The following is a 12463-nucleotide window of genomic DNA, read 5'->3' on the forward strand; positions in this document are numbered from 1 at the left end:
AGAGATGGAGCATAATCCCTCATTTTCAGGAAACAAACTATTGCTATATTTACATATACATATATCATTACAAATATTTAGATGGTTAAAGTTAATTTTAACATGTAATCGATTAAATTTTGTTACATAATAATTATTGAACTAACTAGTTAAAAGAAATTAATAAAGTTTAGGATAACAATAAATCTTTTTATTTGAAAAAAAAAATTTTGGTTCAAAAATCCGGGTCGTTACACAAACAGCGAGTGATCGGAATGAGATTGAGAGAAACCAGCCTTTTTAATGGCCTCCGAGAATTTCGAAAACCAATTTCAAGGTGCTTGTTTAAGTCCATAGAGGGACTTGTGCAGTCGACATACGAGCTTCTCCCCCTGTCGACAAAGACCTGGTGGTGGAGTCATATACACTTCTTCATCCAAGTTACCATGGAGGAAGGCATTATGGACATCCATTTGAAATAACGGCCAATTTTGAATGGCAGCTAAAGCAAGGAGACATCGCACAGTCGTTAATTTGGCAACTGGAGCAAAAGTTTCATGATAATCCACACCCTCTTTTTGATTGAAGCCCTTGGCTACCAAACGGGCTTTGTAACGCTCCACGGTGCCATTAGAATTATATTTTATGCGAAAGACCCATTTGCTGCCAATGGGTCGCTGACCCAGGGGAAGGGGAACCAATGACCATGTCTTTTGATTTGCAAGAGCAGTGGGCTCACAGTTCATGGCCTCACACCACTTAGGATCCTGTATGGCCTGAGTATATGTAGTAGGCTCAAGAGTGCTGGAAATGGTGTTAACAAAAAATTTATGGGAAGGAGATAACGAATTGTAGGAAATAAAATTTGATAAAGGGTATCGAGTACCTTTCTGTGAAGAGGGTGACGTGCCTGGAGTTGAAGTGCCAGAAGCTGCACTAGCTTGACCACAATGGAAGTCACGTAGGAGCACGGACAGTCGGCGAAGCCGATCGCTGTGATGAAGAACAGGGGTGAGGGGCGTTGGATTAGGAAGAGGTGAGGAAGATATGGGTGACGATGGTGAGGGAGAAGGAGAAGAGAGAATATCAGGAGATGAGGATGAGTTGTCACGGGAAAATTGTGAAGGAGATATGGGAGATGTGGCAAGAGAATGAAGAGTAAGAGATGGGTCTGTTGAAGAATTGATAGGGTCTGGTGTAGATGGCAGTAGCGTGGGGTTAGAGTCAAGAGTTGGTAGTGGAAGTTGAGGCAAAGGAAGGGAATCTGGTTGTGTTTCCAGGTTTTGGATGGAAAAAGGGAAAATTTGCTCATGAAAGATAACATCACGACTCGAAAAAATTTGCCGAGTGACAATATCATAAACGCGATAGGCCTTTTGTCCTGTTGGATAGCCTACAAAAATGCACCGGCAAGCACGAGGGGAGAATTTGGTTAATGGCTGAAGATTGGTGGCATAACAGAGACACCCAAATACTCTTAAATGTGTGTAAGTGGGTGGTTTGTTATGCAGTAGTTCAAATGGGGATTTGTGATGTAACACCGGGGTAGGGAGGCGATTGATAAGGTAAGTGGCAGTAAGTACACTTTCGCCCCAAAATTTTAATGGAAGATTAGCTTGAAATCTTAAAGCTCGACCAACATTGAGAAGGTGACGATGTTTGCGTTCTACTACGCCATTTTGTTGTGGTGTAGAGGTACAAGAACTTTGGAACAAGATACCAAGTGTAGAAAAAAATGATTTCAGTGAGGTAAACTCCAGGCCATTATCACTTCGAACACATTTAATTTGGCAATTGAATTGAGTGTTAACAAATGTGATGAAGGATTTTAGCAAACCTTGAGTTTCAGATTTAAACTTCATTAAAAAATCCATGTGAATCGAGTGTAATCATCAACAATGGTCAAAAAATAATGTGCTCCTGTGTGAGTTGGAACGCGATGTGGTCCCCAAATATCACAATGAATAAGGTCAAAAGAGTGCACACTTTGAATTGAACTTAAAGGAAATGACAATCTAGTTTGTTTAGCCAAAGGACAGATTTCACACAAATGCTGAGAAGCAAACATAAAAGAAGGGATTTGTTTTGATAAAAAAGGGGATGGCCTTTGGAAGGGTGCCCCAGCCGTTGATGCCAAGTGATATCAGACGGGGAGGAGACATGGTGGGATGCCGGTGATGGTGACAACGCCTCTGAGTGTGGTACAAGATAGTACAGCCCCTTATGTTGCTTCCCCAGGCCAATCATCCTCTTCGTAGCAAGGTCCTGCAGGATACAAAAAGTAGGGAAGAATTGAATTGAACAGTTTAGATCAGAAGTGAGTTGACTAACAAAGAGGAGATTCATATGAAAAGAAGGGACATAAAGAACATCTTTAACATGCAAGTCATGCAAGAGATTGGTAGACCCAGCACCTGTGATTTTAGCATGAGAGCCATTTGGCAAAGATACTTGAGAAGATATGGGAACAAAAGATGCATTGGTTATTGAAGAGGCTATGTAATTAGTAGCACCACTATCAATGATCCAATTAATACATTTGGGATTTTGCAAGGTGGATGATGAACAAAAATGTGTTGAAATACCTGCATAATTTGCACAATGAGGATTTTTACCATTACGGAAAAAGGCCTTTATTTGTGAGAGCTCTTCCGGGGTGAACTGGATTGATGGATCAGATGTATGTGTTGTCTTGGTTGAGACATGACTGGGCTCAGTGCCGATTTGATTGGCAGCAATCTTTCGGTTTCGATTTGGAGGTTGAACATCCTTGCCATGAAGCTTGCGACCAATAGGAAAGCCGATCAAATAATAGCACCGTTCCACTGTATGAGTGGTGCCGTCACAATAAGAGCATAGGAGTGGTTTCTTAGACCCTTGGGATTTTGAAGAGGATGTCCATGGACGAGAATCGGCATGGCGTTGGGTATCAGCTCCTTGTTGCTTAAAGTGCGGGTGTGTTTTGACATGCATAGCATGAGTTTGGTCTATGCTCTTGTGTTCAACTAGTCCACGTTGCTTTTCTTCTTCACAGAGAAGTGAATAGGCATGCTTGACTGTTGGTAAAGGCTGCATCATCATAATGTTTCCTCTCACAGTGGAATAAGACTCATTCAATCCAAAAAGGAATTGTCCTAGCTTCACTTTTTCTTCTCTTTCATTTAGATGTTTCATTCCCCCACAAGTGCAAGGAATGGGTGGGCTACATATCTTCAACTCATCCCAAAAAGTTTTGATCTTAGTATAATAAGTGAAAATAGAATCTTGATTTTGTCTCAACTCAACGATGGAACGTTGAACTTGATAGTGATGAGAAAAATCACCTTGTGAGAAGCGTTCTTGTAGGTCTGCCCAAATTTCTGAGGGAGTTTCGACATAGAGAACTATTGGCAAGGTCTGGACTCAATGAATTGAATATCCAAGAGAGGACCATATCATTGCAGCGTTGCCACGCTGGAAGTGCAGCATCAGTCTCAGTTGGGGTAGGTATGGTTCCTTTGATGAACCCCAATTTGTTTTTAGCACTGAGACTCACCAACATTGATCATCTCCACATAGCATAATTGGTTCCGTCGAGAACCTTTGGAACAAGAATCGGTCCTGGATGATCTGAGGAATGAATATAAAGAGGATCAGATGGATCTATGGTGAGGGAAGTCATGGTTTGATCAATACGCTTTTTAGGGTCGGATAATTCGGAAGTCATGGCTTGATCGATAGGATTTTGTATTTCCTTGATCAATAACTTCCATGAAAAACAAAAGGTTGCGGAAGCTTTGCAGAGGCGCTAGAAATCAACGCTCTGATACCATGAAAACTTGAAAGTAATTAGAAGAGAATCCTCTTTCTTTTCATTTATCTTTACAGAGAAATATTACACATATATATAAAAAAGACTAGCAAATCTGAATCCTAAGTCTAAGGAGTCTATACAAGGTAATAAGCAATCTAGATCCTACATCAGTGGAAATACAAATAATAAAGATGCTGGAGATCAGTAGAGATAATGGAGCTTCTCTTTTTATGATAATTCTTTGGTCTTCAATCAATCTGCAATTACATGAATCAAGGTAAATCAAATCGTAACAAAATTCATTTGGATTTACAAAATTCAAAAATTCTGTTGCGTTTCGGCGGCTGGAAATTGTTTAATTCCATTTTATGGGCGCCCAAAAAGTGAAACAGATTAGGGAAATGGGTTTTTAAGCAATCGTTTCCATGATTGGGTGTAAACTTTTTAGTTGGGCTTGGAGGTGGGGTATTGAAGACGAGTTGATTCGTCGGAATCGGGAGTTGGGTGGTAAGCTCATTAGAGAGGAGTTTATTCGCCAGCCTCGGAGGAGTAGGAGTGGGAGGAGAGTTGGGCGGCGATGGAGGAGGCAGTCGAGAGGATGAGGGGTGGGTGAAGGAGGGAGGAAGGCCAGGGGGAGAGAGAGGGGATGGGTTTTGATTCTGTGCTTTGCAAGGACTGGATTTCATGTGTCAAAGGGGCACTTAACTGAATAAACATGCCATGGCACCACATTCTTGATATATTGGACGGAGTATAACATTAGGTGCCTGAATTTGGGGGTTTTGTAAAGCACAGGTGCCTAATTGAAATTAAGTAAAGTTCAAATGTTTATGGGATATTATGTTCAAAGTTCAGGTGTCATTTTAAATTTTTTCCTATTATTAATTTTTCATCGGCAATTTTTTTTCATAAATCTTTGAAAAGGGATACAAAGATTAAACGGGATTGAGGGCATTTGGGTTTTTGAAAACATGGTTGGTTTCTTTACGCTAGTAATTATCTTATGCACCATTGTTTTTTGATTTTGTCTTTATTCAAATTTATTTTTTTGTTTTACGCCAAATTTTTATGTGATATTGATTCGTCTCGACGAGAAGAATCGGAAAAGTAAAAAATTATGACTTTTACACAAGTAATTTGGAAAATGTTCAAAAAAAAAAAGCTCAAAAAGTCAATTTTTTGACTGTTTAACGGATATTTTCCAAAATACTTGTGTAAAAATCATAGTACTAATTTTTTACTTTTTAAATTTCTCTAGTCGACACGAGCCCATATCACATAAAAGTTTGGTACAAAACTAACAAACGCGAAATTTTTTTTAAATAAAAACAAAATCAAAAAGTTTTAATTACTAGTGTGAACGGAGAGCTCTTGGGGAAGAATCATGCAAGGTATTTGCATGTAGAGACTTTGGGGGTGTTTGGGAGCCTACTTTTTGGCTTTTCATTTTTAAATTTTTGGCTTTTTGACTTTTTGAATTATGGTTAGAATGTATTTTGAATATGATAGAGTGTTTGGATGATAAATGCATAATACATTTTGCAATAGGAATAGTATTTGGGAGATATGTGATGAAAATGAATTATGAGTTGATTTGTTACCATATTGCCCTTGATTATTTTTTATGGGAATGTGTATAAATAATTGTTTAGTTTGTTTGATAATTAACGAGAACCATTGATGAGAGAGAAGACGAAACCACAAATCTCTGGAGGTAGTTATTTGTAACTCAAATTTGAGAGAAACCCACTTATTTTTCCTGAAATCAAACTCACAGTTACTACAAAGGGTGTTCGACGAGATTAAAAATGGGTGAGGATTTCCCACGAGGTTAGATCGGCTTCTCTTTTCTTCAGCTTTCGTCTGCTCTTTCTCTCTTCAACAGTCGTGTGTGGTGGCAAAGAATAGGTCTGGAATAGAGGAGAAGGATTGTATGTAATTACCCAATTTCAGTAAGGGTATTTTGGTAATTGAACAGAAAATGGGAAAAGCCCAAAATGCAAAAAGGACCTCTTGGGCTCCTTTTCACTTCTTGCCTCTAAATGCAAAATCGGTGAATGTGTTTTTTGGGAATGAGTTTTGAAATGAGGAGCCAAACAATCAAAACTGAAAAATGAGATAATGAAAATGTGAAAATGAGGTATCCAAACACCCCCTTTGTGCAAGTAGATGTTCGTAAGGAACGAAGGAATTTATAAAGGCTTTGTCAGGGTCGCAACGATGCCGTTTCAGTATATTTGGGCAAATAATTCCCACGAGGACGAGGTTGGTAGGTTGGTTCGTGTTGTACACTCTACCAACACAATTACACAAATCGAAAAACCTACGACCACTGATTACCTAAACATATCGGATCAAGTTGATTCTCGCGAGGTACACATGTATTTTTTTAAAAAAATTATTGAACAATTCGGATCATTCATGTGAAATCCAAAATAAGTCCCGCGTACTCGTTGTTATAGAATCGATAGGTGTATGGTTGGTGATTGTAGCAAGACTCTACACAAATAAACACGTGGTTGCATGTTCACCAGTCCTGTGCTTCCCCCTTTTTTTAAGCTAAAATAAAGAATTAAACCCAATAAACACAACTCCAAAGTAGAATTTTGGGATTTGGAGATGCTATTGTGCACCCCACACGACAGAGCTGTAGTGCATTTGATTTGACTGTTTATTTCGGCATAGATAACTCAAATTTAATTCAAACTTCAACAGATTTGCATTGTGTATTTCTCGACTTAGAATCCGAACCCTCCATTGCCGAAACGGACGGTCGAATCTGCGCCATACAACGCTAACCACAGCCACCCCGAATCCAGAATTATGGAGAGGACAACTAGACAACAATCTTGTAATCTTACAAATTCATTATAATTGTTCGAGTAGTTTATTTTCCAAATTTTCAAATGGTAATTGAGTGCTTGGTATTTTTCTAAATTAGTCGGTCATGTGCTCCATCCGTCAGTGGTAAGTTAGTTGGTCATTGCGCTTGTGTTTTTCTACGCTTTGAGCCCACGGGAGAAGAATTATGCACCCAATGATGGACTGGATACAAAGTGCTGGTTAGTTGGCCCTTTGTTTGTAGGGTTTACTAGGGGTTTGTTACATGCGTTGCACGTTTGGTCTTGCTCGCTGGTCGAATGTATGAGAAAAGGTGAGGTAACAATTTGTAAGTGTTGTGGTCATACCGTTCTTATATTTTAAGGGATATAGCAGAATTCATTAATGTTGAAGTTGATGTATATTATCTTGTCATATTTGGACATTATATGTATATTTGCTGCATAAACCAACTGTGTTGTATTTTGTATCCTGGATGAAGTACTAATTTTTAATTGCCCAAGTGAATGTTGCAAAAAAACAACATTTAATTGTAGGTGAAATTGAGGATGCACAAAAAGCGGCACTAAAGCCATTTTTCTACCACAAAATCAATAGATATTACATAACCGCAGGTCAACTTTGAATAAAACTTAAAGTCTATAGCAGTAGAGACAGATCTAAAGTTGTTGTTTTGAGGGCAGGGAATTATTACAGACAAAAGTTTAGAAGTTTGATATTGTTGGGTTTTTTAGAGCCATTGATAAATTTTTTCTAGCCCGTTGGTATTTAGAACCAGCACACGAACCATTGTTTTCTTTACTACTCCAACTAAAATCAAATCTCCATTACATAGTTCCAAAGCTTCCAGAAATTCTCTAAACAATGGGTAATAGAAGTCATCATTTACAATTGGAATAAGCCAGCTTTCCATTCCCATTATGAACTCCACGCTCGTATTACCATTGTCTATTCGGAATAGTTCCATTTGTTGAGTAAATACCTATGATATATTAGATTGTATGGTTAGGATTTAAATAAATAGTTTGAAGTCGGAAAGTAAAATAATTGTATGTGTGAAACAAACCTGATTAATAAAAGTGGTGTCACTGCAGACATGGGCAAATTAGAAGTTATACAGTAGTTGGTATTTGTGATGGTTAATGGAGGACATGCGGTTGAAAGGTAATCTGTATTAACAGCAGCAAACAATTGGTTTAGATGTGAATAGGTTTAAGGGATGAAAACAATTGACGCTTCGGATCAACTGGATTGCAACGGCTTATTCGTGCCTCTTCACCGGAACCCTAGCTCGACGTCTGAACCCTAATCTGCAAAATAGACAGGGGGTGAGTGCACCTTTGCCTCTCGTGGCAAAGGCCCTCCGATGCCTTTGTTAGTATCACGTACTAGAAAACTCAGCCCTAATTATCAGTAGGAAAGCAATAATAATGCAACGTATTGCGTACCTCTCACCTCTAGGTTTTCCTCATATTTATAGATTTATGGATGCTTGCTGTCCAAGCATCCTTATTGCCATAGGATTTCTTAACTCGTATAGGAAACCCAGGATATCAAGGAGTCTCGTTTCCTTTATCAGTTTATGGAAAAGAGTCCTTTTAGGATTCTTTTCCTTTAAGAGCCGAACATCCCATACTCGTTGGGTATCTTTCTCAGATCCTATATTCTTGGGATCTTTATCCCTATATGAGACATGACTATTCTGGAATCTTCCAGAGTATTCTCTCTGCTCCTACTCTCGATTGGAGTTCCATATTTGTTCGGCCGTCTCATAGCCGAACAGACGGCTTGGACCAGTTACCTCACATGTAACTGGTCCTTGAGCCCGTACAACCTTCCTGGACCATTGACTTCTCATGTCACTGGTCCATATTGCCGAACACTTGTTTAGCATGATGACTGTCCTGTCTATATTCAAACTATGGTCCCACGTACCATTTATTCGGATATCGATTGCATTGCTTTCAACCCGTGATCACTCGTATCACGTGCTAGGTTCTTTACAACATCTGTTCGGCTGTATCATAACCGAACAGTCTATTTATAGCCATGACTTCTCATATCACTGGTCCATATCGCTGTTCACCGAACTGCTCGGCGATAAGTCCAGTCGTATTTACCACGTGTTCCCAAACATCACGTGTTTGGTAACTAAATGTATCTGCTCGGGAATACCTCCCTACAATTGCTCCCCAGCTTCATGTATTTACCACTGTTCGGGGGTAATATATGACGCTTAGAAACAGAATTCTATCTAGACCAAACTCTTTTGATCCCGTGCAGTCATAATTTCAATACTTCATTGATGCCTTTTGGCGCCTCTGTCATTATACCATCTCGAGGTAATGACTCCACGTGGCATGTTTCATATGCCACGCATTAAATTCGAACTGACGTTCTATGAAACGGCGTCAGAACGGTTTCTGCTTTCCGTTACTTTTTCCTGTAACGGTGTGAGAGGAGACGTTTCGTCTCCGTCTCTCACCTTTAAACCGCTAGAAGGGCTCTTTTTGGTTGTTCATCCAAAACGTTCGAACTTTCAGTCCTAAGCTTTCCGCCATCGCCGCCATCTGCAAATTCGATTACACTCCAAGAAATCATCACGGTATCGTTGTAAGACTCTCGTTCTAACTCCATTTCTTCTGCTTAGGTTTTCATCTGAGATTTCATTCTCAGATTGTGGTCATTTCTAGGGTTTCAATCACGCCCATTCTTTCATTTACGTTTTCTTCGAGTATATCCATGGCGGATGAACATGACACCCCTCCTAGACCCAGTAAGTTTAGGAAATTCTGTGATACTCCCGCCGCAATGGCGACGTTTAGGACGGATTACAATGTTCCTGATAACGTAGGTCTCGAACTTGCCCCTCTAGGAGCAGATAGAGATAGTGGCTCATGGGACAGAATGTGTATCCCTATCGTTGCAATTGTCGAAGGAGGAGTCCGTTTTCCCCTACATCCACTCCTACGTCAGATCCTAAATTGGTACCGCCTTACTCCTATGCAAGTATCAACAAATGTTTTTAGGCTGATAAATGGAGTAATTGCTTTAAATAGAATTCTAGGGACCCAGCTAGGGATCTGGGACATTCAGTGGTGGTACAGTATTGTACTAAACCCTGAATATAACACCTTTTATTTCAAAGTAAGAAGGGCAGAAAAGCGTCTCGTGCTCAACCTGCCGGATTCTGCTCGGGATCATGAGATTGACTTCTTATACGTTACTGGAGCTTTCGAGCCATTAGGAGAGGATGGTCAAGTGGTGGGACTCCACTGCCCCCACATATGGGGATACCCACGTAATACTCCTCTTTCAATAAGTTTGTAATATTTTCGTTTACCGCTTTCTCATAGCCTTTACATGTGTCTAACCTTGATATTACAATTGTGATCCGACAGCTGAAAACGCTAACTATCGTCCCAGACGCGTTCCGAGCAACATCCGAACAGAGGACATCAACAAGGTTCTAAAATATACAGGCGAACCTGGCACTCCTACTGCTGGTCGGGGTCGCAACGCAGAAGTTCTTCTGGGATACGATCCTTCGTATAGAGGGGTTATAGACAGAAGGCTCGCTCACCCCAGCACCAGTACTGCTTCCACCTCCACTGCTTCCCAACTTAGGAGTACCAGAGCTAACATTGGAGTGACAGTAGCCGGCCAACCGGGTGAAGTCCCAATTTCCGAAGGAATTCCTTTACCACGAATAAGGGTTCGAAGATCCTCACGGAGTCAGGCCTCCTCTCTACCATTACCCGAACAGCCAGCGCCCATCTGTGTTACCAGCCAATCCTCATCCTCAGGTTATTCTCTATCTCCTCCTATCCCGAGCACTATGACACGCCAGCCCATAAATCTCAGCTCCCTCGTCACCGTCTCTTCTCGGGGACGTGGGACTGGGCGGGTGGCCTCAACTGGAGCCCCTCCCCCACGATCTCGTCGTAATAGGGGGGGATCCGCACGATCATCATCTTCTCCTCGAGAAGTGGACACCACCACAGAGGCTGCTGACCTTCATAGAGACAAACGCCCAAGGGTAGATGATCAAGATGGTACTGCTTCTCAAGCAGATACCGAAACCCATCATCCCATCTCACCAACCGCTCAAGTCCTACCTCAGACGTGGACTCCTCCTTTCACTAGGGGGGACCGTCCCGTTCACGTCGGGGATAGTGCTGGTTCATCTGAAACCGCACTTGCCCTAGCTCAAGGATTGCTGCTCCCAGTGGATATGCAAAAAGAAAATGCATCTGTACCTGATCGGCTCGTTTCTACTGGACTTGTCAGCGGCATCAAGGTATTTGGTACTTGTTGTTTTTCCTTTGTAAGGTCGATACGTGTATTTGCTATCGAACTTGTATTGCTACAATTGTTTCTGACTATTTAATTCTTTTGTCAGTTTATTCAAAAGATGGTTACTCTGGGTAAAAAATACCAAGAAGCTGATGCTGAAAGAGTCAGGCTGATGAATGACAACACCCGAATGCTCAGAACAATCGCCAGGTTGGAAAGAGAAAGAGACAAAGCCAAGTCTGATTTCAACCAAACCAAAGAAAAACTTGAAGTTGCCGAAGAGAGTCTCAACCAAGCTCTATCAGAGATTGACAATGCCAAGAAAGCTGCATATGAAGATGGGTACCAGAAGGGATTCGACACCACAACTGCTAACTATGTTGAACAGATTCCTGCTATCCAAGATCAGATTTGGATTGCTTGCTGGGAAACTTGTTTAACAAAAGTTGGCGTTGCTGAGGACTCTCCTCTCTGGATTGACAATGAACTACCGAGCAGCCATGCTGCAGCTTCCCAAGAGCAAGAAGTTCCTCTGGAAGATGATGTTGAACAACAAATTGAAGACTTTACTGGAATAGAAGAAGATATTCCCTCTGGATCTCAGACTGTCCAGTCTCCTGTTCGAGATTCAAATCCTGAACCCATCAACTTGGAGGAGAATGTGACTGTAGGAGATGTCACGACTGAAGAACCTGTCAGGGCAAACTCAGATGTCCAAAACCTGGACTAAACCTTTGGTAAGTTTTGAAAAAAGACTTTCTTTAAAACAGTTGAGCTGGTCCTGCGTGACCGTAGCTTTTAAACCCTGCGTGGTACCAGTACTATCAATACTTTACTTTTAAAACAGGTATTCGGCCCTTCGTGGCATAACTTTTATGTTTTGCTCGGCGTCCATGTTTGCTGCATCTGTTCGTATGCAATTTTCAATCTAAGTAGTTCGTACTGTTTAAGCATCATTTGATTGCATAAGTATTTCGTACGTTTAGCAAATCTTTCACACAAGATTTGCTGTTCTGAATTCTAAGTTTCACGTACTAAAAAGCGTTCCACCTTGAATGGTTTTTAAGGCATATAAGTGTGCTCTCACTTAATCACACAAGTGTTTCATACTTGTGTTTAAGTGTCACGTACTCAACCGTTTGGAAATCACACAAGTGTTTCATACTTGTGTTTAAGTATCACGTACTTAATGTTTTTAAGTTTCTCGTACTTGAACATAAAGGTTTTCCTCAAGTTTCACATACTTAGGAACATCAGTTTCACGTACTTAAACTAAATGTGGCTTACATATAAGTCAAGCCAATATAGTTTCTCAAGTATCACGTACTTAAAATACCATATAAGTATCTCGTACTTTGAACGTCCATACAAGTATTTCGTACTTGTATTTGTTTAAAAGAAAACAAGTATTTTCATACTTGCTAAGTATCACGTACTTTAAGAAAAGACATACAAGTGTGTTCATACTTGCATTCAAATGTATACCCAAGTCTCACATACTCAAAAGGTATACCCTGCTCCCCAATACGAATAAGGAGAACCAAACTCGTAGTT

The 12463-nt window shown here is 40.5% G+C and overlaps 1 protein-coding gene across 2 annotated transcripts; it reads right to left on the minus strand.

The window, feature by feature from the left end:
* Positions 1–2059: 2059 nt before the first annotated feature.
* Positions 2060–4358, minus strand: LOC131325185 (uncharacterized). Of its 2 annotated transcripts, none has more exons than XM_058357298.1 (2): positions 2595–4358; positions 2060–2244 (listed from the first exon to the last, which is right to left on the minus strand). In XM_058357298.1, the coding sequence occupies exons 1-2, from the start codon at positions 3151–3153 to the stop codon at positions 2201–2203; spliced, it is 603 nt and encodes a 200-aa protein (XP_058213281.1). In that variant the 5' UTR covers positions 3154–4358; the 3' UTR covers positions 2060–2200. The 2 variants fall into 2 exon arrangements, with proteins under 2 accessions (XP_058213281.1, XP_058213280.1); XM_058357297.1 differs by having other exon boundaries at positions 2565–4358.
* Positions 4359–12463: the final 8105 nt, after the last annotated feature.

The sequence above is a fragment of the Rhododendron vialii genome, chromosome 5a, assembly GCF_030253575.1.
Source record: "Rhododendron vialii isolate Sample 1 chromosome 5a, ASM3025357v1".
NCBI classification, from domain to species: domain Eukaryota; kingdom Viridiplantae; phylum Streptophyta; class Magnoliopsida; order Ericales; family Ericaceae; genus Rhododendron; species Rhododendron vialii.